This window comes from Streptopelia decaocto, assembly GCF_964273445.1.
Source record: "Streptopelia decaocto genome assembly, chromosome: 6".
In the NCBI taxonomy this organism is placed as follows: domain Eukaryota; kingdom Metazoa; phylum Chordata; class Aves; order Columbiformes; family Columbidae; genus Streptopelia; species Streptopelia decaocto.
Genome location: NC_138660.1, coordinates 21582074 through 21609888, shown reverse-complemented (window position 1 = coordinate 21609888; position 27815 = coordinate 21582074). Strand labels below are relative to the sequence as shown.

General features: G+C 37.2%; 1 protein-coding gene across 1 annotated transcript in view; it reads right to left on the bottom strand.

Annotated features, from left to right (window-relative positions):
- Positions 1–220: 220 nt before the first annotated feature.
- Positions 221–27815, bottom strand: part of CAB39 (calcium binding protein 39) — a 40713-nt gene continuing 13118 nt past the window's right edge. The window contains exons 2-9 of the mRNA XM_082057352.1: positions 19908–20064; positions 13161–13325; positions 9142–9260; positions 6060–6228; positions 5269–5328; positions 4518–4583; positions 3488–3631; positions 221–2651 (exon numbers count right to left, since the gene is read on the bottom strand). Of these exons, the coding sequence (XP_081913478.1) occupies positions 2463–2651; positions 3488–3631; positions 4518–4583; positions 5269–5328; positions 6060–6228; positions 9142–9260; positions 13161–13325; positions 19908–20021 (1026 nt within the window). The 5' untranslated portion in view covers positions 20022–20064 and the 3' untranslated portion in view covers positions 221–2462. The remainder of the gene's footprint in view (positions 2652–3487; positions 3632–4517; positions 4584–5268; positions 5329–6059; positions 6229–9141; positions 9261–13160; positions 13326–19907; positions 20065–27815) is intronic.

The window sequence follows — 27815 nt, the reverse complement described above, 5'->3', positions numbered from 1 at the left end:
ACACATCCACCAGAAACTCACCCTCTCCAGTAACACAGTAAAGAACACACATTTTTCTTCAAAATTTTATTTCAATTTAAATTATGGGGCCAGCCAGATTTTTTGGATAAGAAACACATTTTCCTCAGGAGAAATGAAATGCTACCACGGAAGTAGAATTACAATTGTATACATCTCATTTAAAAAAAAAAAAAAAAAAAAAGGCAAAACCAAAACCTGCTCACATTTAAATAACTTTTAGTAATACCCTTAAGCCTTCAAGCAGATAAGAAACCACTTCCAGAACAATAGTTTTTTAATATGAAGAGCACGTCAAATGAGCTTTAATTTAAACACAACTTCTTTTCGAAAGTCAACATTCAAATGTTTTCACATATTAAAAAAGTCACCATAGCCATTGTTTCCAAGGCCTAATATAGAATAACCTCTATCCCAGTCCAAATGTTTTCACTTCTTGACATATAGAAATCCTTAGCATGTCTACATTTTTCTAAAGAGGAAGCCTTATATGTTATGGTGAGTAACTTGGCAAATAATATTTTCCTCCACTGAGCTATGATAAACCAAAATATAATAGACTGTTAGTACTGAACTCTAATATCACCTCATGGCCAATTCTGCCTGCCTGTGTAAGTGATCCTCGGGCAGGGTACGCTATTTCTTTTCCCGTAAGCAAAACGAATTGGTTTGCAAAGGACACATTAAGAACCTTTAAAAGACCAATTACAAGGTTAAGAGCAACTTTGAAAACCCGAGTGAAAACAGGCAATTTTCTGGCCTGACTTCCCTTGTGAAGGCTTTCAAATCAGCTTAAATGTCACTTAGGAGTTTCGTTTTGCTGATATTTGCAATATTTTAATTAGGAAGAGGACAGGAAGCAACATTTTCTGTAGCATTCTCAGTCAGATTCAGCCATGCAGAATTTGAACTTTCAGACTCCAATCTCTAAGTTTGCCTGGTTGTCAGCATTACTATATGATGGATAGATACAATTTTAATAACATCATTTAGCTATACTTAGTAGATTCCTTTTGTATGGTCACAGTAACAAAAACATGGTGCAAAATCAGTTGGGTCTTTTGTTTTTATAAATACTGATAGTTTGCAGCATTAAAGAACAAAATCAACAAAATTTAATAATTTTGTTACCCTAGGACGTCTATGAAAATTGTTTTTTGAAGTTGGAACGAATTAAATCATTCACTTTCACAACTACTTTACTGAGTTATTTACTGTAAGAAATGATGCACTGCAGGCTCCCCAGAAGTTAGAGGAATCAATACTAATTTAGCATAACCTTTGCCATTTGCAGAGCTGGTGAGCACAACACTAGTTTAACTGAATAAGGCCAATATTATCCAGTAAGAATGTAGTATAAAGGGTTCCAGTTCTCTACTTCAGTCTACCCTAACTGATGGCACCCCATCAGAGATAAGTGAATACAAATAATTCTGTTGTTGTTGGTTTGTTTTCCTTTTAATGCTGCAGTACTTAAGATTGTTAAATCGGCATTTCCATGTGATCCGAAGTATTCAATTACATGTGAGCATTCATTTTGCAAAACTCAATATTAGGTAATAGTTACAGACTAATACAATAACATTCCTCTGCTGTACAAATTAAATCATATTTTAAAGAAATGAGCAGCCTAGGAGTTATATACAAAAGAAACCAGCAAGCACTGTTGAAATGAAATGCAAAATGCCACTGCTAGGTCTACTGTCTGAAATACCTTTAAAGTAAAATTAACAAAACCCCTTAGAACATATTTCCAAGTTTACAAGTCAATTCTCAGAAAAATCAAATCATGTCAAAAAAAAAAAAAAAAACCTATAAAGCGGTGAAAGGCATATATACATTTTCCTTATCAACCTTGAGATTTCACTCTTTTAAAAGTTGCTAAGTTTCAGTATCAGTTTATTTGCAAGACAACTGTTAATCCCAATAAGATCACATCTTAGATACATTTCCCCTTTGATTACAAATAAAGCACTGCACATTTTTTTTTAAATCAAGGCATATAATCTTATACTATGGTGCCAGGTATGCACAGGTCACGTTGTGCTCATATCTCAAACAAGGTAAGTGCAAACATACAGATTTATTCAGATTTGCAAGCATGCAACCTGTTACTTAACTACATTAATACCTTCTCTCCTAAACCAAACTAGTATCTATATGTTTGCTTTCACGAACCTAGAATCTTTCTTTTCAGGACTCCTAAAACAAGCAGTGTCTTTGAATTCTGAAATGACACAAATATCAAGAAAGTCCACATTGTGCAAGAAAGCAGCAGCTATGTTTTTCAACTTCGACTAAAAAAGAAAAGAGAAGAACAAAAACCGTTCACTGAACAGCAGATTAGCAGTAATGTTCCTCATGAATCAATAAGAGTGCCTGATGCTGAATATCTAACAGCAAATGCTGAATTTGGGTTTAATATTTTAAGGGTTTATTGGAGATTAAGCTTCTTGCTGTGTTGGTCTCTTCAAATCCCTGATCTGTTTAACTAAATAGGTCTTCTCATCATTAAATTGTTCATCCTCGGTCCTGTCATTCTGAAACTTGCTGAGGAACTCAATAAGTTTGGTCTGGTTCTTTAGAAGGATGTCTAATATAGGCTGTGTCTTGTTAGGATTGGCTACAAACACCTGCAAGAAAATAAAAGGCATTTAGCATAACAGTAGGAAACAAAAGGCTAAGTTAAGAAAACAAACCTAGCCAACAAAATAGTGATGACAAAAAAATAGTGTCATGTTTTAATCCAGCATCTCTACAGAAAATAATGGAGCAAATGCAAGTTTTAAAATAAAATTACTTAGTTTTTTAAATTGTAAGCCGAACACCAGTACCAAAGTAAATTCAACTTGTGGGAGGTGATGAGCCACAACACCCACTGTAGAAAGCACTGAAGACACCTCACAGTTAAATTCTGTAGCAAATGCTTGGTTTATTATTATACACGGCACCAGATGGGTATATTAATATTCACTGAAAACTTTTATACCTCATATCTCCAAACTCTTAGCTATTTGTCTGCTGCAAAGTCAAGTTATCTATTGTTATGTGCTAACTACTATTTAGGCTTTGAAATGTAGGTGACTTGACTAAAATACTGGTGTCTTTCAAAGATCACACAGTATGATGAAAACAATTTTGAACTCCAAGATGCTTCGTGATTTCACATGAAATCATGCACTCCTCCTTACCACACTTCATCTTTGTTAATTCCAACATTTTCTAACACAGATTACACTGAAAATCGTATGAAAGTTTCTTAAAAATTTTCAGAAGATACAAAGATAGCTATTTGTAAAGATGGATCATAATAATGACAAACATTAGCAGTCTATTTAACCGCTCAGCAGACATTAAGATAAGCTTCATTTAGGCTCAGCTAAGTAGTTTACTCAGCTAAACAACTTCTGGTGGGTTTCTTTTGTTTTGTTTTTTTTTTTTGCTTTATTGTGGGCTTTTTTAAACATACCTTAAACACATGAAAGGCCTCAAACTGAATGTTACGACTCTTGTCTCGTAGAAGGTTCATCATTAGCTTGAGATTTTCAGGTTTACTGATGTACTTCGTCATAATTGTGAAGTTGTGTCTGTCCAATAACAATTCACCAAGAAGCTAAAAGTTGAAAACAAGACTCAATGAAAAAGGACTGACATTGGATGTAAGAAATAACTTTTTCATAAGTGCTTTCAAACACACTGAGGAGCTGACATTGGTCTGTAAATATAGTAACAACAGAACTCAAATGTCCTGAATTTATGAGTGCAGGGTGCATTTTCTCCTTTTTCTCAACAAGCAGAAAATCGCCTTTTGTTCCCCCCCTTGTTATGAACTGAAATTGAAAGAAAAGTCTTTTCCATTCCTTTTTTCCCCCATGATTTCTGTATTTTTTTCATTTATACAGAAGCTATACATCACCAACAAGAATGTGGTATTAAAAACCAACCAACAAAAAAAACAAACAAAACACCCATAACCAAACAAACCACACACACCACAAAAAAAAAAAAAAAAAAAAAAAGTTAATACTTCAAAAGAGAAATATTTACACTTCTTTTGCTATCTTCTTTGTCCAGAGAGGAGTAAAAGAAAATTGGCTACAAGTATCACCCTTGCTACAAGTTATGTATTATATTTATATTCAGGTAGGTCAGAAATAGTGAATATAAGATTAGTATTGCTCTAATCGCACCACGCGAATATTTATTAAACTATTTGAATGCATCCAGATTTGTTGAAGGAAGAAACCCAACCAAAATAAACATATTGCATACAGCCATTTCTGCACAGGCAGAGAAATTACTTGGTGTGAGTTGGACACTAGGTAATGGAAGGACTGTACTAGAGAAAAGTAGCTAATCCCAAGTATTAGAACACATGAAAAACTAAAGTAAGCACTATTGAAGGCAGTTACTGAAGTTACTTCAATTAAAGTTAACCCATCTTGAAATTAAAGGAATTCTCTAACTTAGCATTTAAGAAGAAAATATAATTGCATTACCTTAAGCGACTGCCTCTTTGTCACATAATTTTCCGAATGAAGTAACTTCTCATATTCACTGAAGAACTAAACACAGAATAAAGAAAAGGGTTAGGACCTTTCCAAGTGTCATCCACATTCTTCTTCCAAATGATTGTAAGAAACCAGAGGACATGCAAATCCCTAATAAAAATGTAAACAAAATCTGAAATCTCAGTAGGTTCCTGTAAGTCACTACTGTTTAAACATTGTATAGGCTCAAAACAAACAAACCAACCAAAACAAAACAAACAAAAAAATCACACACACGCACAAACACAGAAAAAAACCCCACACAACTCTTTAAGGAGCCTTCAGTGTTTAGATTGCAATGTAGTTATCTCATTATTTCTTAAACTCTAGTAGTTCCTGGTACTGAACGCTGTCCACTAATTTCAGGAGTCCCCAGCAGGTGGAGGAGGGTTGTCTTGCATTCTTTGGTTGTTACCGGTTAACACAGACAAAAGAAAAATTCAAGGAAAGGGTTCCCTCTAGTGGAAAAATGAGATCTAGGTTTCTGACGCCTCCTCTTGCTTTTACACCTTTCTTATGTTCAACAATAATGTCTTGAACTGAATTTTACTGCTTGGCAGAAATTAGTGTATGTTCAATTGGTTTAATATTGTATGTAAATTTCAAAAAATGAAGCTAAACAGGGAATGAGATACACTGATTTCTTCAAATAAGATACAAAGCACTAGAAAATTCTGAATATTAAAGTGCATCTGCTCACCCTATCATAATGTTGTTCCAAAAATTCTGCACTTAGCAACTTGTGTCTTGTAAGCAAATCCTGTAAAAGAGCACAAAACCAGTATTTTCACTAAAATATTTAAACAGTACATATATATTCTCATTAAACAGTGAGTATACACAAGATATTCAAGAGAAAACTTTGCTATTTCATTAAACCAAGACATTTAGAACAGTTATCTGGACATTGCTAAAGATGTTGGCATCACTTAGGAAAGGTTTGCGATGCACCATGTTGATCACACCAGTAAATAGCCTAAGGAATGCTGTTTATGGATCAAGGCTGTGCTCTGCACACAACCATACACAACCAAGGGTAAGACCAACTATTTACTACTCAGGAATATTATGCTTATAGTCCCATGACTGGATGTTTTAAGAAAACAAAAACTTTCCCCAGACGAAGCATCAGCATCAAATATACTCAAGTTCGTAACAGAATGAAAAGCAGTTTGCTCACTTGTGGAGTTGGAGACAGATTTAAAAGCCCCTGGCATGGAATGCACATGTATTCAAATAATGAATGACAGTTTAAGTCTTGTTTTCTAGAATAAAGGTTATTTGGAACATCGTATATCTATTTAAAGGAATGTCTTGCATTCTGAGGAATAAGGAAGAACAGTGTCCAACTTACCTATTTGCATCACACCTTTTTAATTTTTTTTTCCCTTCTCCCAAGGCTTGTTTTGCCCAAGAATGTAACACACATGGTGTGGGTTCATACAGCAGAGAACTACAGAAACAATAATTCGAATGTTGTATATCAATTACCTTGAATGTGGCAAATGCATCTGAAGCAATGTCAAATGTTGACATTTCCACGTATCTGAAGAAATCATAGAATTGTTCTGACCACAAGATTATTTTAGCAAGTGGTTCATGCCTGATGCATTCTCTAAGCATTATTCCACAATTTAGAGCAATTTCTGGAGATTCGTACCTGTTAAAAAAAAATAAATAAAAATTCTTCATAAATACTTTGACAAGTTAGCACTGCAACACCACACTGCATATTACAGTTTTCAGTGCTGTCAAGTAAACAATTCAAAAACTTATTTCTGCATTAAACCACTCTTTTAAATACCACTACAAACTATTGAAATCATCAACAGTTAAATGCCAAATTACAGCCAATACAAATGATTTTCACAAACTGAGTAATGAGAGTAAATAAAAATACTTTGTTCATACTCAAAATCAGTTTTCTTTTTTCATATTGGTGGGGCTGCAGGTAGCTGGAAAAGCAGTAAGTGATTCTGTCTTCAAAGCTGTTTGCTTAAACATTACAGCAGTTTACATAAAACTATCCATAATATGAGCATGAAGGGTTAATAATACTGGACACAGATTCACGTCTCCTCTTTCACTAAGGCATTTTTCTGTGCTACTGGCTGCTCTACACATCACAGGTTTCCAGCTTGAAACGCTGGCAAGTGTCCTCTGTAAGGACAGTATAGAGCACCCCTGCACCCCAGCATCGCCTCTGGGGAAGTACCTGCACCGTCTTTACAAGAGACCTTTGGAACACGTCTGTCACTCATTTGATGGACCCGATGAAGCCATCCCTGATGGCTTCATTTAGAAATTGTCGCTACGCTTCCTTGGCAGGCTTTCTTATTCAAACAGTACAGGGTTCTTTCTCCCAACTGATTTTAGCATGTACCAACAGCAGCTGCCAAAATCTCACAACAGACACATTCAATAGAAATGCACCTTTGTACTTGCTACTAGCTCCTTATTTTCCCAAGCAAGCCAGTAGCTGGAACCTGGAGGGAGATGGGGCTGCCTTTCCAAACCAACAACTCACCTCAGCATGCTGCAACATAAGGTACCCCAGTCTAGAGGAAAGTTCATTCTGCTCTTACCTACCTCATCCTGGATCAAAGTCTCTTATGTATCTTCCTGAGTCCCACCTAAAGAATCCTTCATCCTATACCATTGGAAGCTAATTTAAATTCACCAGAATAATTCAGGAGCAAAGTATTACTGTGCATACTAAGCACTAACTATATTACCATAAAAAACATTTTCTTATGAATTAATTTTCATGTTGAATCTTACAATATTTTCCCATTTAATCTGCCATGGAGATTTGAAATCTACTGAACTTTTTGCAACTCACCCCATAGATAAAATTTACATAAATTTGACTCAGTTGGATACAACATATAAGTCACTAAAACTAACTAAATGCCCATTTCAGACATCCTTACTTATGTTACAACAATCCCTGTCAGAATTATGCTCTCTGAAGAGCGACAACAGAGACTAAAAATTAGGACGAATGTGTTACAGCCCTCATTCAGTCACATACCAACGAGAGCATGCTGAGAAAACAGTTTCATCTCTCTGCACCTCAAATGTCTTTGCCTTCTTTTGTAAATTATTTTGAAATAGTACTGAATCAATGTTTTCTTTTGTGTTATGCCATGATTAATAATCTTTTTGTCCTGCTAACATTTAAATCTTGCTTCCCTGCAAAATCAGGGCCAGAATGCAGGAGGCGAAATAAAAACCAACAGAGCACTTCTGGCAGACAAGTGTCTATCTTACACTTGTACAAACTGAAGCAAATATTCCATGCTGCTCCTGGTGCTAAACCTTCGGAATCAGCATGGAACCTAAAGGCGTAAAACTCCTGCTTTCTCCACAGAGGAAGTTTCTTGTATGATCCATTTTCCAGTGGCTTACACAAATGGCCAAGATGAGGTAAACGTAGAGATGCTACAATAAAATAGCCCAAGGTGCCATGTATGTGACAGGTTAGTCAGCAACTCTAATGACTACTATGAACTAGGAGGAGGGAAAAGGAAAAACGCACCAAAGCTTCCCGTTTAAGTGTTAAACATATATTTGATTATCTTCATATCTCAATGCCACCAACATAAACATAGGCAAGTATCTCAGTGAGAAGCGTGGCCTCGTGGCACATCCTCTAGCTATCCCAGTAGATACAATAAGTACTCAACAACTGCAGTGAGCTTACACAGCAGCTTAGACACAAATTATAAAACCAGCACTTGAAACAGGTGCATATTTAAAATGGTTTATTAATGTCTTATGAACTTTTCTATCCCAAAATAACACACTGGTATTGTAATTTCCAGAACTTTCTTAATTAACATTAGAAAAAATGTGAGCAATTATTTCTAAATGGAGAGCACATTCTCATTTAAAAAAAAAAAAATCTTATTTTAACATGAAAATGTTAACACTTTTCTGCTTTCAGGTTTGAGATCCACAGCTCTACATATAAATCATTTACTCAGCATAGTGTGATTTTCCAATATCCAGCACAGCAGATAATACAAGAATAGAGGAAAAAAAAAGCTGTCTGGCATGCACTATATGCCCCAAATCATTCTTTGTTTAGTCAAGTCTGAGTTAGTGCATTTGTATCACTACAGGAATATAAATCACTATGAATAAAGTCTAAGACCAAACTAAGACCAGCAGACAGGACAGAAAACTGGAAATTATAATGGTTAAAGGAAAAAATTGCCTTTAACTCTAGATGAAGGACTAAGTTTCAAAGGAAATAGTTTAAATAGGATCAAATAGTATTCTCAAAGGAAAACTTCTGCACTAGTTCACTAAGAGTATTTTAGGTTACTAACAGTTCTCAATTTTCAGTCATATCTCATGCAAAACTATATTTTTGGTAGTCTATTACTCAAACTTTCCTTTACTTATAGGCCTCAAGACAAAAAAAATATATAGACAGATAGATAAGACAGATAGATAAATTAAGCATACTGCAAAGGAAGAAAAATATTTCAGAACTCACTGCTTCTCCACGAATTCAAAAACATACTTCATGTAAAAGCATATTTATGTTTCACAGCATACATACCCTTTTAATAGCATGAACAATATATTCTGTTGAGTGCAGATGTATTCAACTGTGGGAGTTCTTGTACCAATTTGCCTTCTGAGAATGTTGTTGAAAATTTGCGCAACGTCTTTTTTGCCCTGTCAAAAACATTAGCAGTTAAACACATAATATTCAAGTCCACTAGGCAAGTAACAAACATTATCATCATCTCATACATTCATACCGTGAGAGCTCTGCACTTCAGTCAGTCTCTGTACTCTGATCTTAATCAGATCAAATATTCTGTTTCTTTACACCCGTTTCAAATATGTCAAAGCACTCAAAACATTACATCATGTTGCAAGCAGATCAAGGGTAATTGACATTAAGAAGTAAAGTCAGTTGATGTTTCATCAGATACTTCTATGTAGCATCAATCTCCTGGGCTTGTTTTATACTTGTTTTTGTTAATCACGTACCAGTTTTTAACCATGCTTTTGCCTAAAGCGTTTCTTCAACACTCCATTATCCTCTCCACTGGACCAGGAACATGTCATGCCACCATTAAGAGTGTGCAGAGCATTTCTGACTGTAGTGTTAACATCAAACTTAAAACTAGAACTTACGGAAGTTAAATAAATAAAACATACAAAGATAAATCTTCCACTGACCTAAAATGCAAATCTCACATTTTTCAATGGACAAAAGAAGCATAAATAAGACCAGGATGGAATTCAGTACAGACTACACAAAAGAAAGTGCACAAGGATAGCACCAGACAGTATTATAAGGAGCTAGCAATGTTCTCTTTGTTGAATATATATACATCTCCTATTTATTTCTTCTGTCAGAGCACAGCTAAAGATGACAAATTGGTACAGACATCTAACAAAAAGCTGATTATAAATATAAGCACTTTTCATTGTCACTCACATGCACAGTTTAAAAGACAGATTTCTGCAATTAACTTTCTATTTTGGATTGCCATAAAGACAACTTCAGAACTATTTGCTATCAGATCTAATCCAGAGTAAGCCTAGGCAAACTTGCACGAAGCCCAGACTTACAAATAAAGGCCTATTAAGTAACTCCACCTGAAGGTTCCCTGAATGTTACACACAAAAAACATATGTGGATAACGTTTCCTGACAACCTCTAGCTGTACTATAAATGTCCTGAGTAACATCAATAAGCTTTTGAGTAAAATGCAAAGCATGTTAGGAAAATTTTAAAAACAACAGAAAAAAGTCAAGAAGATTGCATAAGAAAAAAAAAAAAAGAATGTTTTTAAAAATGTAGGAGGACTGGAGTGCTACAAATGGCAGGTTTGTGAATTACCATGGACAGTTTTGTTAGAGCGTTGTTTTCAGGAAATAAGAGTTTGTTTGTAAACGCTTGTTTTCTCAATTACAATTCCATTGAAAGCCAGCCCAATGCAACACCACAACTCTTTGTTCTGAAATGAGTGGAGCAGTGTTTCCAGAAATTGCTTTACTCAAACTCCACATAATATAGTCATCAACTCTCATTCACTAACATTGCCAATTTTGCGCTGGATCTCACAGTTTGCTTTGGATTCCTCAGCAAGAGCGGCATTTCCTTATTATTACCACTGATAGTGGTACACAGTAATACCAAAGTGAGTTATTGTAGGAAGGACGTGTTACTGAGTGATCTCATGGCCCAACAAGGGCAAACAGACACTGAACCCTGTGCCCACAGTCACGACTGCGAGAGGTGAGGAGGAGACTGGGCCAGTATTGTTTTTTGAGCAGAAAGATTCAGGCTCCCTTATGCAAAAGGCATTTTTGTTTTCTGTTTTTATTTAATAAAAACAAACAACCAAACAACAACAAAACCAAACAAACAAAAACCTCACAACAAGACGCAAAGTAAACATGAACCAAAAAAAACCCCAGAGGTTGCACAAAGGACACCAAAGGTATATCATCTTTCCTGTAGACACACCAGCACAAATCAGCAGTGAGATAAGTGGTAAGTTTATAAGAATAATAGTTTAATTTAATAAGAATTTATAAGTTTATAAGCAGATAGTTGTGTTGACTCCTGTACTTGTCAAGAAACCTTCCAGATAAGGGTATAATTTTAAACAGGCCTTTACATACAGCAAGGTCTGGACAGTCAGACAGTTTCTTAATTAAAACATGAAATTTGTTACTTTTCTGGGGTTTCATTTGTTACTTGTTTTGTTTGGGTTTTTTTTTTTGCTTTTTACAAAACTATTCAGATTCAAATTCATTTGAGACAGTTTAAGAGTCAGAGTGAACAGTGCTTGTCCATTAATGAACTCTCTATTGCTGTTCTATAAGGAAACCTTCAAGCACAAGACTGAAGTTCTTGACAAAAAGATTATGTTTACTTCATCATTGGATGACCTCAAGCTCTGGTGGGGCACCAGAAGGAATAAATGCTTGATCAACTCTTCAAGTTTAAGAATCAACAGGAAATCTAGTTCATATCTCCACTAATAATGGATAAATCCTTTCCAATGCAGTAAAGCTCCAACCACAGGGATGTGGAATGTCAAACCAATAGCTGATGGACTTTGTAACACCTGGGAAGGTTGTGCAGGTTTGGAGCACAGGTGTGCAGACATTAATTCTAGGTACCAACAACAGCTGGACAGTCTGCCAGGTCCCATCCTTGAAAAGCAGACGTGGTCCAGCCTAGAAAGCAGCGTGAACAACTTGCTCTCTCTCCAGGGGGAACAGTCATATCCTCGTGTAACAAAGCAGCAGAAAGTCCACAAGAAGGAAACTACTCGCAATCTTTTTAAGTCCCCTTAGAATAAAATGAATAGTTCTCCTTAATGAGAGCAAGCCTGTACAAATTGTTATCATTCTTCATTACCAGGAGATAATGAAGGCTTCCTTCACTAATAACCAGGCTGAGTAAACACCAAGCTGATAAGAATCTAGAGGTCAGCAGAAACCAAATGACGTTTCATGATTTCCTTTCTTCAGCAATTAAAGGCCATCACATTCCAGCATTCCCTCTCAGCTTTCCCAGGTCTCTTTGCTTATTTAACAACCTGAATGTTTTGTGTTTGATATAAACAGTTGTGTGGTTAAGGAAAAAAGTACCACCATATTACAATTAAACACAAATCAGAGGGAGTTATGGGTGGGGTGGAGTGGAGAGAAGAAAGAACAAGGAAAAAAGCCATTGTTTGGGAATGTTATACCACAACAGGACTTCAAATGATTGTGTTTGCATTGTGAACAACTTGTTTAAGCAACCTGAAGCGGTATGGTCTTATGGTCAAGGCTGTGGAGTGAGATACATGGGGTTTGGCTCCTTTCCTAGACAACCACACAGTTCTTGTGGGACCTCAGGGAAAACAGGAAAATCCAACTGCACTGCAATGTCTTATAAGTAGGGTGATTTTTTTATTATGGCACTGGAAGCTGAATTATTCCATGTGATGTGGTGACAAATGTCCATCAGAGGTTTGTATAGAGATATGTTTGAATACAAAGAAGTATTGCTACTTTGTAGTAATCAATAAAAACTTGGGTTTGTTGATTTTTTTCTTAAATAAACAGAAAAATTGATGAAAACAGGAAAACAATTTCATCACTTGTTTCTGAAGAGAGAGAGAGATACTGGACTGTTATCAAAACAGCTTCACCTTAAATATTTAAAATACTTCATAAATTGATTTAACAAGATAAGAATATAGATATACCTTGTAGTATTATAGCTTATGTTCACTTTGGCATTACTACTAAGAGATTAACTCTTCTGCGTACACAGTTATTCCATAATTTCAACAGAACTGTATCATCAGGATTAGAGGTTTATCTACTTCAATCTTCTGTGGTTTGTGTGCCTAAATTCACAGATTTCACATTCTATACTTGCTTCATTTTGTACGTAGTTCAGAATAATGAGTTCTCTTTCTAATGGTTTTGTCCCAGCCAGGAAAAAAAAAAGACTAAAGATCAAAAGATGCCTTAACCAGTTAAAGTGTCAGGAATTCAGATGTATTTCTTTTAACACATACAACATAAGAAATGTCAAACTTATTTTCTTACCTCAAAATCAATTAGCTGCAAGTCGGCTACTAGGGTACTAAGGAGACCGCTGTTGTACAGCTCTTGAGCAAGCTGTGCCACGGCTTCTGTCTGTGGTTCTTTTTCATTCGTGCCATACAAGATTTCTTTCATGGCAACAAGGTTTTTTGAGACCTCCTCAGTGGCCTAAAGAAAATGGGAAAACACTACAGTTAAAGCACAATGTCATTTGCCTTCATAACTGCACAGTCTATTATTCTTATAATCTGCAAACCTCCATTAAGGAGGAAAAAAAAAAAAAAATCAGGAAATGACAACCTGTTAAAAATAAAAAACAATAGATAATCATTCTGCAAATAATACTGGTTTATCTCATTAAAAGGCAGAGGCAGGACATACGCAATTTATTTGACAAGTTACCAAAAGTAAAAATCTCTTCCCTTTAACTGCCTTTAAACTTCCCATTCAAAAATCCCCTAAGAACAGTAATGGGCTGAAAAGAACCCAACAAAATTTCCATTCTGTAAAACAGAGGTAGGCAGCATCAGACTGGAAAACATGACACGGAGACACATGCCTGTCTCTAGTCAACTGCTCAGAGAGACCAAATGTACCCCTCCTACAGATTTTGCACTCGTCAGGCTCCTATTCCAGACAGTGAGGATTAAATTTTTCCTTTCCAACTAACAAAACCTCAAACAAAACCTCCTTTAATGTTCAGATTATCTCAGTTTACAAGAACAAAGCCGCCAACGGACCCAGAAAGAGGTGCACTCAAAAGGACACAGTGATATAGGAAACAAAAGTCTAAGATGCTTCCCATTTGAAGTCCAGCTTACAGAAGACAGGTCTGACCTCTCACTTAGGGAATCCAGCATAAGGAATTCCCAAGCTGCCATGATGGGCTGGAGCAGCATTTACCAGTGGAAGCAGAGTTATCTCATGAGTAAGGGCAGGGGAGGAAATCAACTAGAACACTTCTAAACACCCACTCCCAAATCTTAAAACAGTTATCTTGGAGAAAAGAAGAATTAGTCTTTTCAATATATACATTTACATAGCTTGGGAACAAAATGCTGAAAATTATAATCATAAATAGCTGCTTTAATTATATTCTATTAGTTCTTCATGTGCCTAAAAAGTATGAATGGTTTGTAAGTGCATTGATTTTTAGCACTTAGATGAACCTGCCAACAAGGTATGCATACACTTTAATGTAAAGTATGTATGATTGGTAGCACATGGAAAATTAATGAAGTGAAAAAATTATCACTTTCTGAATATTGCCTGTCTTAAAAGAGGTATGTAAAAAGACTTCTCGTTTCTGCGTTATATCTAGAGAGGCTTAAGATCAGCATGACCCATGCACTGTTCAAGCCAAAGCCATTCCAGCTTTGCTAGGTATGCAAGTGAGGATTCCATGACATTTAAGGAGGCTCCATATCATTTTTAGCTCCTCCACAACTTTCCACTCCCCACCGCCTCCCTCCGCTTACTAACTGCAGTTCCGAGTCCCAGTTTCCTCCTTAATCAAAATTCCAAAGGATTTTCTGAACACTTTTAGTAAGACAGCAAGAAGCAGGTGCTTGGTAAGACTGCTTAGATCCATGACAGCTCCTGAAGACGTAAAATGAGAAAGCCAGCACACCATATTGTAGTAGTGTGATGCCACACAAGTGTTCTATTTCTTTAAAATTCAGAAGAAATATCTGTTTACTAGGAAAAAAATGGGAACATCTACCAAACGTAGAGATATGAAGAGATGCCTTGATGCAAGGTTACCAAGGAAAGAGGAAGCAGCAATAAAAATTCTATTGCAGTTTGTCCCTGCACACTCATTTAGAAAACAAGCTGAAAGAGAGAAAGGAAGGCAGAGGTTCGAGTAACTATCTACTTTAAGTAAGACGGTGGCAATACTGAGGGGATTCCTGCAATTAAAAGAATGCCAGTGGAGAGTTTTTCATACCAAAACTCTAGAAATCAGAACCCTGCCAAAAGTTTAATAATCACACTTGAAGGCTCTCCCTCACCACCACCCCATGACAGATGCTAGTAATGGAAATGCTTACCAACCAGACAGAAAAAATAGTGTTTCCAAACTGAGTGTTTTTTTTTCTTTAAAATCAAACCAAACAAATGAAAAAAGACAAAAAAAACCCCTACAAACAAACAGGAGAGAGACACACGCCAGGACTTGAATTTATTTCTCATGCTCTTCACAACTACCAAGACTATAAGAATGTGCTTCACTTGAACCTGGAACAGCATATGGCTTTAGTGGGAAGTAACGGTTAGAGCCACAGGAACACAGGACAGCCCAGCTTGGAAGGCACCTCAGGAGAACACCCGTGTCCAACCAGCTGCTCAAGGCAGGGCCAACCCCAAAGTCCCATCAGGTTGATGAGGTGCACAGCTCACCATGCTGTGAGCGGCTCCCTGACAGACACCCCACCATCCCACCGCCCGTACCAATGCCTGACCACTGTCACCATGAAAAGAGACTTGCTTGTATCACTGCAACTTAGGCCAAACTATCATTTCTGGATACATACTACAAACACAGAAATTGAGGTTTTCTAAAAGTATTACCATCAATAACCAAGGTCTCTTGATGCACTGCACTTCTATAAAATATGACATTTCTATATTCCCGTCTAATCTAAAACACAACATCAAAAGGAGTAGAAATAAACTCTTACAAACTTGTTACAGAATCTCTCTTCTATTCCATGGACTCTCAAACATATTCCAAATACATGATGTGCAGAGCTATTTTTGCCATTTCAAATGCAGAACGGAATTTAGATAGCTACATGGAAAAATATAATGCTACATTAAATATCAATGCTAAGACCTAAGTGAAAACCTAGTAAAAAAAAAAAAAAAAAGTTGAGGAAGATAAGGCTGGCAAGCATTACTTGCAAGTTTTCCTAAGATACTGAGATCTAAATAATTGCCTAATGTGCCGATTTCTTTTAACAGGAACAAAAAGGGGTAGAGAAAAATCAAAATGCTCAAGGAAGTTCATCCAAAAGCCCATGATCAAGAATGGAATTAACAATCAGACACCACGTATATATAAATAAAACATATCTATTCTAATACAATATATAAGCAGGGTGTATTTTATGTATACAGAATATACACAGAATGTGTATTGTATATTCTACATATTATAGTCTCTACGTATTTTGTATGAAAATTATATTAAAATGTATTCTATATATATTAAAATTACAAATATGTATTCTCAATACTGAGAAGGAGCAACCATGGAGCAATCAGGTTTTGATAAAAATTCTGGGACAAATCACATTTGAAATTCGATGGTGCCAGACAATCAATAGCATTTGAACACAAGTCAAAATAGAAAAGAAAAATGTAAGTAAGGAAAATAAAGAAAATACTTATTTCTCTATTTTTATCAAGGACAGGAAGAGATTATTTAAAAATAAAAAGAGACACTATGAAGTCACGTATGATTGTCAGACCAGAATCAGCTGCATGTCTTTATAGATATGAACCACTATGGTTTATTCCAGTCTCTAGGATATTTCACCAATATTTCCAAAATTTACTATTTCCTTAAATGCTAAGCAATGCAAATACCAAATACTTCATATAGATTTGTACAGCTGGAATATCTGAGTTTTACCAAGCAACACTTGCCTATACCTAAAAAAACAGTAGAAAAAGATAAAGAACACATGGTCAGCCTTTAAGTATTTGAGATGAGCCCAGCAGGCTCTGGGTCTACAGGCAGGGTTCTACCCACATTGACACTGCAGTTACATAATTTGCACTATCAATTAAAACATCCATCAAAAAGGCAACCTAACTATAATTTTGAGCCTGTACTTGGTGAATATTTTAACTAAACTAGACCAGTATCTATCATAAGTAACAAACACCATTCTATTTAAATTGATTGGATTTCAAAACACTTACAAAACCATACAAATCTGTAAATATATGATTATCTGCGTCAGTGCCACTAGTTTATTTTAAAGGCCAACAATGATTACATTCTTTTTCAGCAGACATCTAGCATGAAGATATCATTAAAGAGCTAAGATCAGTTAGAAGAGAAGCGTGTCTTCTCACCCATGACTTCCAGAGGAAACCCCAACTTCACCTTTTGGGTACCAGCCCCATGCAGCACGCAGGGCAGATCTCGTAACCTTCGGCCTTCTTTCAACCAGGAGTTAATTGTGCAAATATTCATAACAAATTTAAAATGTCACTGCTTTGTAAATGACAGCGTCAAGTCACTGAATGAAACCTGATCTACACCTATGGTAACGTGACATAATACTACACTTGGACAGTTGAATCAAACCAGCATACCGCTGTAACCCTTACATTGAATATACTGTCCATTGTATAGAGCTGCTAACTTAAAGAAGACCAACCATGCCTGCAACAGTCAACCCGCAGGGGTTAACAACATGGTTGACATAATTATCTGAAAGCCAAAACCAGAGCAGTTATGAGCAGGTTAACCCAAGGTCAGAGGGTAGGGAAGAACAAGTTGATTACATGAGGAAATCTTTACCTTCACGACAGTAAATGTGTGCCACAAAACAAGTGAACTGGTAGGATAAAAATAAATGCTGATGTCAGCCAAAGAGGAGGAAGAGATGCAAATAAGAGACTCATTAATGGGCTAGATCAAGGGTAGGTCCCGTTTATATGAAGGAGCTTTCCTTCTCATTCCCTTCAGCCCCCCTTTCTGAAAAAAAAACAAGTAACGGTTAATTCCCAGTATAGGTGATGAACACATTCACAGTTATAAAGTACTTGTCATTTCAAGTTTCCCTCCCAAAAAACAAGCTGTTGCCTGTGTCCCGAGTGAAAGGCTGTGACCAGTGAGCAGCCAGAGCTGCTCTGCACGGGGCACAACGTCCAGCTCTGACAGCCGCTCCACATCTCAGCTCCCAAGCAGAGATCACCAACTTCAGGAACATTTCTAAATGACCTGGAGAATTACCTGGTTAATTATTCTCCAGCACTCACAGAGCTCAAAATAAGGTAGATCAACACGCAACTGGAATTCACTTTTTGAATTGCAGGCAGAATGTTTCATAATTGAACAAGATGCATGCTGAACACTACTGTTGTTTTACATGTTTACATGTTTTACCTCCTTTAAGCAGAACATGTTGCTTTCTATATGACACAGGAGAAACAACTCCACAGGCTTAGCATATTGTTCCTTGTGAAAGCAGCAGCCTCCCATAAATGAGGTCTTTAAAGAAGATGGAGGTATGGGATTAAAGGCCAGTAAGAAGCAAATGGTACATAATAATCTTCATCTACAGCATCAAGAACACAGGCATGCGATACAGCGCACAGCTATGCACAATGGAATGAAGCTGGCCTGTTCCCCATTAGAGGTCTAAGCAAAAAGAAAAAGATGACACAAAAGAGATTTCAAGATCAAGCCACATCTCCAGGAATTAATAATAAGGCTGAGATGAAGAAGGCAAAGCCGTGTCTCATAAAAGACTCTTCAGAATGCACCTACCCCTCCTTTTCTGACAGATGTCTTCATTAGAGATAGAAAATAGCAGCAAATTAAAATCCTCCCAGCCTCCACACAGGCCTGCATAACAGGCCATAACATCTTTCTATCCAGCAAGAGAAAAAAGGCATCAGAGAAAAATTCTGTGGTATACTGCAAGAGACCTGGAACATACCACATGCTGGCACTGGGGGAGAATGTGCTGATTCCAAAGACTATCAGGATCAAGATGGCCATTCAGTTAAGACCCAGATTCCCCTGCACTTAAACCAGTAGTGCCAAATCTAGGTGAAACTGGATGTGGAGAAGCTGGCTACACTCTGCTTAAAAATACTGGTCAACGTGAAAAAGACTGAATGTGAAAAAGACTGTGACTTAACTCCTACACATGATTCTGTAAGGATGCCAAGAATGGCACAGACGAGTTGAATAATGCTGGGAGAGGATCCAAGGAGGGTATCATAGCCTGTTTCAAAAGCTGGTAGACTGGCAAGGGAAATGCTTTATTTTCTTTTTCTGTTTGTTTGTTTCATCTGGTGTTTCATTTTGGTGTTTTAAGTATTGAAATCTATGCCCTTGTGCTAAGTTTACCAGGAAAAACTTCACCTAAACAGTAAATACCCCTGCCATACGAGTCACCAGGTGCAATGCAGCTGCACACAGGCTAAACTTGAAGGTAATTTTTAGTAAAGCTATCGAGACTACCAGTTGAGAAGTAAACTACTGTTGACAGGTTCAGATCCTGAAGAAGCACTAAAGGAAACTTTACTAGCACATGAACTTTCCACCACATCTTCCTCTGGGCTGAAGAAAAGGTAAGGAAAAGTACAACCTCTACTGACATCCACAGAGACACAAAGTTCCTTGGTTTCAGTAACAGAGAGACTCTGCTCTATCAGCATTTGCACGGACAAGCATAGACAGAACTACTGTACAGTAGTAAAGCCACTACAGTGGACACAGGCACCAGAACACTGTACAGCTGTGAGCTGCTTAATAAACAATTCAACATCCTGCAGTTCCAAATCAAATGATTTTAAGTATCATGTCAGCTGTCAGTAGCATAAAAATGCAAAGGCAACAAACATGAAACACACCTGTTCAAAGGTACATAATAACTTACCCTTTATCACAGTAAAAAAACCCCAATTATTAATTCTTAATTGATTCAGTTTCAACAACTGTAATTGCCTTTTTTCCCCCATTTCAATTACTATTTAGCAATTGGAAAGTCTCAACTGTACCTTTTCTGCCTTTTTGTCAGAGATATCTTGCTTTTCTAGAACTGCCATACTTTCCTTCAGGTTCTTCACTATGTCTGCAGGAGACTTGTGGGACTTGCCAAAAGGGAATGGCATGATTGCGACCCACGAGGTTTTCCTTCTACAGCTCCTGCTTCACCTGGAAAAGGAGGAAAAAAAAGCATGTCAAAAAATAGAAACACAAGGTCAGTATAACAACACACATGAAGATGAAGAGTGTAGCAAAGGTATTAGTATGTGGAATAAACATCCCTGAAAGTTCAGCTAGAGCTTGCCATGACAAACTTAAATGTTTGTGTTTCAAACTCTTTTAAAACACAAGATACGGCATCTAAGAACTCACATTAAGGTCATTACCTTACACTCCAGGAACAAATTAAAGAGTACATTAATTATATCCAAAACCACATACTGTACAAATGCCACATATGGGCAAGACTAACAAGGATAAATTATTCCAGTTAATGCTATCAAGCAAAATGCCTTCTTATGTTAGGTCTTTGACACACAAGCCATCACAACTCAGTGGTTCTGCAATGACTGTCCAGGTAGAAGCTTCTACCCACATTCATTCCGTAACAGATGCAAAGCAGATGCAAAGCCCGTGCCTTAGCGCGGGAGCTACGAGCATGATGCAGACGAGGCTACAGAAAGCGGCTTCTCCCAGTGTCAGAATATTTGGTATGTGCTGGCTTTTTTGTATTAATCTTACTGTAACTTCATGTTGAAATACAGTCTCGCCCCAACGCGCTTAATGGGAAATAAAATTTGCCACCAATAACAAGGATGTAACTAAGGCACTTGAAAACATTAAAACCATAGACCTGGTATTTATCTTTTTGAAAAGATAAAACTTCTCTTAAGGGAGCAATTTTCCTTCCCTAAAAATATTTGGTTCTTAAATCCAAATACATTAATTCCTCTGTATATTTACATATATTTGCTTTTACACATAAACATACATTCACTCTGTGTACAAAACAGAAAAGTACTACTAGCACAAATGAGTACATAAAAGCTTTTGTAACTAAACATATACACCCTCATTTAAACAATAATAAAACCTTACAAGTGAATTCCATAAAGCATACCTCTAGAACTCTAATCTAGACAGAAAGAACAGGAAATCCTGCATTAAAAATGCTGACAATGCTACTTCTGCTGGACACAAAAGACAGCTGAAGCTGACATAGCGGAGTTTACACCGTCATTACAAAGAAGGGATATTACCCTGAAATTTAGTAATTTCTATTTCCGTTCAATGTCCATGAAGTTAGTAACAAGTCAACCATAACCAGTACATATTAAAGTTTCTTATCTAATACCACACACCTTGATCCTTGATTAAAATACCAACTCACTCACCATGAACTCCAAAATGTTAATCCTGATCTTAATCCAGCATGTTCTGATTGAGAATTTAAAATATCGATTTGATGTTATTTTTGAGTCATTAGATTTTTAACACAAACAAGTTGAGCTGGCACAAGGGCAACAATTTAAAGGTGAAAACCAGAAGCACCCAGATCTTTAGCCAAGAAAATCTACACATATAAAGGTATTTCAGGTAACCAGATACAGAGACCATACCTTCCCTGTTCCATGCCTGCAACTGACCCAACACAGCTGACAAAAAGCATAAGGTAGGTAGTTCTCAATTAGATTACTTTCAGATAAAAGCATCAGCATGAAGGTTGAAACAAGCCCTTCCACCAGCTACTTCCATTCTTACATTAGATCATGAGGACTTTCTGTTGCTTTTGTTTTGTACTATAATTGTCTCACTATAGTAATCTCTCATTCACAATCTGCACAAAGAAGGGGTTGTAACAGAAAATACAAATGCAGGACTGGTACCCTAAGAGATAAAAAGCTGCCCACATGTCATTCCTTGCACAAGAGAATTGTATGCCTCAACTTTGCCACATGTAGTGGAACAGAAACCCACCTTTAAGAAAAGCATGACTACTCATTGTTATTTAATGACAATGTCACGGCATTTAATACACTGTTTAATGAAAATTACGGTATTTTCACACAGGATTGTTTTTCCTTAAGACAGGTGTGAAAATAAGTACAATTTCCTCACAACACAGATGACATACCTTCAGCATCACAGCAACGTTTGAAATGTTCCCTTTATCTCTCCCTTTCTGCCAAATTCAGATGAGCCCTGAAAACAAAGCTGGATTCTTTCACGCTTGCATATCATCACTGATAATAACAGCATTTAACAACTACTCAGCATATTAATTCTGGAAGATGGCTATGCCCATGTAACAGCAGGACTGGCTCAAAAAATTGCTAGTCTTAATTCCTTGGATTATGTGTTAAAACAGAATAAAATCCAGTAGGAATCCAAACAGTTATTTGAAAGAATAAAAATATCATACGGAATCAGAAAATACAGTACTACAGCAATATACAAAGAAAAGAAATCAAAACCAAGAAAATGTCTCTGTATACTCACTTTCTAGATCAGAACTAAGATAATTCTAAACTAAAAGACTACATGGACAACATATATAACATAGAAATATACAATAATGACAAATAGCTGTCCTCATGGTGTGCCACATGTCTAGATTCACAAAACTTGATTTCTCTCCAGTTAGTGCTCAATTTCTTCTTTAAATTAAAAACAGTCTACCACTAATTTATTCATGAAACCTTCCAGGTTCTGTATAAATCAGATACGCCTACATACATACACAAGTCATACATAAGTTTTATTCTATGTAGTAGCGTATCTAACAGAAAATAATCAATTAATAACAGTTCATTAGCATATATTTATACTAGCATATATTTCTATGGAACGTTTTTTCCCAATTCAGGTAACTTCCTGTTTAAATTTCTCATGAGCACTTCAGAAAAATCAGGAAAGAATGCCAGCACCAGTAAGGAAATCCTTGATTACTGAAGGCAACTATTTTCCTTCAAGGTATTTCATTTATTATATAAAATGGAATAAGTGCATTGTTTCTGCTATTCCAGTTTATTACTGGAGAGAATGCAGTGGCACTGCCAGGAACATTATCTGGGGCCTCAAGACTGAAGACCCCACCAGCCCTGATGTGAAACTCTATTACTGAAGAACCTGTACCACATCCTGCCAAGAAAAAGCCGTAGCAGCCCTTTGTCCGTTAGAGCTGCACCTCATGCAGCGAGGAGAACACAGGCAGGCTGTTCCTCCAGCCCTGCAAAACCACCCCAAGCAGCAGCCTGTGCACAATAGACAATGACAACATCTGTGTGGGATCGGAAAGAACCGCAACCACCCGCATCTGCAAAACGGGGAAAAAAGGAAACAACACCAAATGACATTTGTTGTAAAGAAGAACAGACCTTACATCATGTCAAATGATAACTGTTTCACATTACTAGCACCTGGCAGCCTTTCAAATTCATGATAAAATTCTGATCGTGGCTTAAGAAGGCAATCATGGAACTTTCGAAGAGTTAAACTGCACAAGTAAAAGGACAGTTCTGTGCTCTGCTGGGCTGCTTTGCCTTACCTTACCTTCCTAGAAACCTTGCTGCTTTTATCCATTTGTTAAAAGAGGCCATGAATGATATTATACAAAACTCAGGCTTTCTTAGGTATGCCATTTTATTTCATCAATATTCAAGCATGCCAAACCTAACAAAATTTAAGGTCCTCAAAGCACTGGTGTCACAGCCACATTTAGAAATCTTAAATGACGTTATAAATCCAAATGGACTGTCAAACAACAATATGGCATGCAGCCAAACACCCAGAGATTTCAGCACAACTGACACAGAGCGGCTGACACACACTCGGGCACACTGGGACATTTGGGCTTTTGTGATAACAAGAGACAGTAGACCCACTGTTTCACATAGTATATCATTTCTAGCTCTGTCAATGCAGCGTGCAATCGTGCACAGTTTGCTTTATGTATAAGGCGTTATGTTTTTTTTCACTGCATTGACCATACAAATCAATTAACATCCAATTTCAAACTAACGTATCATAGACAAGATTGGGTTTTTTTCAAGTAAGCAGGTAACACTTAAAAGTGTTTCACTGTAAGGACAGCCCTCTTCCAAAAAATTGCTGCAAGAACAAATACTGGAGCATGATACACAATTCCATCTCTTTTAATAAATTTTAATTCTCTACAGAAGAGATTCACTACCCTGGAATGTAATGTTGTGAGAAAATGTGCTACCTATTATAACAGTAGAAGTATGTGCTACAGTGTAAACCCTGATTACTTAACAATAGAAGGGATTTTTGGTGGTGGTGGTGTGTTTATTTTAAATAAAGCATATTGTAAGATGCCTGCATGAATATTTTCAAGATAACTGTGGTACCCAAGACTGAGGACTGCGGTGGCACATGCAGAGTTACTGCACAGACAACTGAATTGCCAGCATCGAAGTCTTGGCAATGCAGGCTTTTAAAGCTATAATGAAGCTCAGGGAACATCAGCTGTATAGGCAAAGACAAAAAAGCAAAGTCAGGCTTTCTGCTTATCACATAGCATGTATTACCACAACATAAAAAATTGGTAACTTTTTTTCTCTGCGTAGAACTATAATCCATAAATAAAGCATCAAATTAATTCAAGTATTCACACTATTCCAGCTCAGGAGGGCAAATGTCCACCTTTCCCCCATGCAAAATGCTACTTAACCAACATACAAAACACCTACATTACCAATTTTGTGAAACAAACAGACACAATAAACTCAATTTCTTACTCTTTTGTAGGCTTCCCAGTTTAACTGCATCGTATTAAGGTAGATCTTGTTGCCTTGTTCGGGCACCAAGAGTTTAAGGTGACTGCTTTTAGTAAGCTCCTAACAAGTAAAAGAGGAAGGGAAAAAAAACAAACAAACGAACAAAACAACCACCCTTAATTCACTTTCTGGCTACAATTGCCCATGTTGAAAAAAATCCAAGCCTAGTGAAAAAGCACATGTAACACCCAGTAAGCACAAACATTAAAAGAAAACTGCTGAAGATCAAACAAAATCAATTTGAATAATGCCAAAACACTAACAATAAGGTTCCCCTACAACAGCTGGTTCCCACAGGGAGGTCCCATTCCCCCTTGCCTAGACACCGGGCCCAGCTGACTCAGCCCTGAGCTGATTCAACCCACTATGCTATCAGAAACCAAACACGTAAAAGGAAAGTAAGCAATGAGAAGCGTGAGGAATGTAAAAAAAGCATCCCTTTGACCTGCAAGTAGCTGTGAATCAGCTCTCTCATCTCATGATCTCACCATAGGGGCACTTCATGGTAAGGCTGGAGCCAAATCAACCGCAGGACTGAAGGGGGAAGGTCACACTCCATCAGTTATTTGGGGTGCTCCAATATTTGTCTGGATGCCCAGTATGCGGGCTGAGCTCAACAAAATGGCAGAAGAGAAACCCGACATAAATGGGGGGAAGAGGGAAGAAAAAAAAATAAATTCTGAAATGATCTTCAGAGAAACCAGTACAAGGCGCTCCCAGGCGTGAGGCAGAGCCAGCCCAAGGCAAGGCGAGGAGGAGGCTGAAGGGCACAGTATCTCCTCATCTCCTCCTCCAGGGGCAGGGAGGCTGCCCACCGCTAACCCCAAATCCTTAACACGTGCCAGTTACATTCAACAGTGTTAATAACACATGGCAGATTAACTTAAGCAAATACAATTAAATAAATAAGAGAGTCTACAAAGACAAAATACCCAGATTCACAATAAACAGTTGGGTTTACTCTGTATATGCATTTTTAATTGACAATTTATCAGTCTATTACTGAAAAAAATATGCTGCATCTTGCCAGAGAGGCATGTTTGTATTAAAAACACAACACTGTGTGCACGTGCTTGTCCTGATAGAATTGATTTCCTCTCAGAACCTGCTCTTTCGTTGTATGCCTCTTGAATTAACAAGGATCATTAAGCTAATATTGAAGCCAGTAACATAAATGAGTTTTCATCAGGTCTTATTGTTACAAGCAGCTGTTAGTTCAGCCAGAATTCACTGCTGTGAAGGCTGGTTAGAATGATAAAACTAGAAATAGATCAAGAAATTATGCATTTTTAAAAGCACTGCCTCACTCTCAGACATGCCCAGCATCCAAAAGGAAGAATGACAGCCATTCCTTTGATCCAAGAACCATTTTTTATGCAAGCTACCATGCTCCTTGGGAAAAGAATATTCAAGCACTTCAAAGGCAGAAGTAGACATCATATTAGCTATTCAGCCCTCTTGTACAAGATTATAGTTTTACTGGTTATCTGAGTATTTCACCGTACTTTAGGTACCGTCTGTACTTCCCATAAGCGGCGTGAGTGAGAGGAGCAGCAGTCCCGGCCGCTGCCAGGATATAGCTGACCAAAGGCAGCATCCATCATTTCCTTCAGGATATTATTTAAATGGAGTACTCACATTCATCATTAAAACATTCTTCCACACTTTTCACGTGCTGTTGTCTACTACATCTTTCAGTACCCTGGTTCTGGATGTGTAGTTTCCCACTAGATTAAACAATTTTCTAAAGCCTCAGCACTGTACCGAAAACATTTTTTCAGTTTTCTTTTTGATACACTAAACAAATGGAAACATGACAGCCTCTCATTTAAAATTCATGTATAAATAGTGTAGTTTACTAATACAACCTCCCAGACAAAACCTTTCTATCATGGAGGAAAAGAGACTGATAAAGAGCAGAAGCCACACCTCAATCTATTTCAGGGCTCCAGCAAGAATTAGTTAGGACAACCATGGCTTTACCTGCATAAGCACACCATTAACAGAATGGCTATGGTTGTCAATAGTAATTCCTGGCACTACCAGCTGGCAAAATTTAAGAGTATACTCCAGCACTTTTGCTGTCCTCTAAATACTTCTGCACATCTTTTCAGCATTTCTTTAAGATAACTTTAAAATGTGGATAGAACGACTCCATCAACTGTCTCATATAAGTAGTAAAACTTTTGACATACTGCATGACTAAAGCAGCCAACGATCTGCTTAGGTCTCTTGTGATATTTGGTGAGGAACATAATTTATACATGTAAGTTTTCTTTCAAGACAGGCATGTTCATCTCATCCCTGGCATGTCCCACCCATCACTGAACACTAGCATCCTCCCTAAAATTCACTATTAATTCGTTCTATCAAGTCTGCAGTGTATGAAAACTTTAATCTGATTCTAAAGCAGTTTCACAACTTTGCATCACAGAATTATTTGTGGTGCTAACCACTTAAAGATTAAAATGGAAAAAAAAAATCCCCTACCTAAGAATGGTAAATTCTCTGCTGTAATACAGATTAACAATTAAATGAACAAAAAAGATCAATTCAATGCATTCAGGAAAAAAAAAAAAAAAAAAGGAAAATTGGAAAATAAATTTCTACATAAAAATGAAACATCTTATGGCTTTCTGAAAATTTCAAAGGAATTAAGAGCCCAGCAGTTCACAGCCCTGCTTGTTTCTTTAGCACCAAATGCCAGCTGATTCCTTTCATTAAGCAGGCTTCTCTCTTGCCATTCAATTACCAGTCCTTCTGCCTCTCCCAGAGCCCACTTCCCCAGCAGACACCTGCACCGTGTGGGGGAAAGAGCAGGGCACCCGCTGCCATCAGGCTCTACAAGCTCACTGCAGCCTCCTAAGGTAGCTTACGCTTGGTGACTTGCAGATTGTTACATTCACTGCAGTTTAACATACAGCTACAGAGCTTCTGCAGAAACTTAAGTAGAAATAGGTTTTAAATAAGGCTGCTGCTTTAGAGGAGCTTCAGAGATCCAGAATAGGCACAACAGTCTGTTAATACTAATGCTTAGTGTCTGAGATCCCAGCTCTTTCTCCATATTCAAGGAAATCTTATGACTCAGATTCTTTCCCTGGTGTACTGTTTAGTTACCCC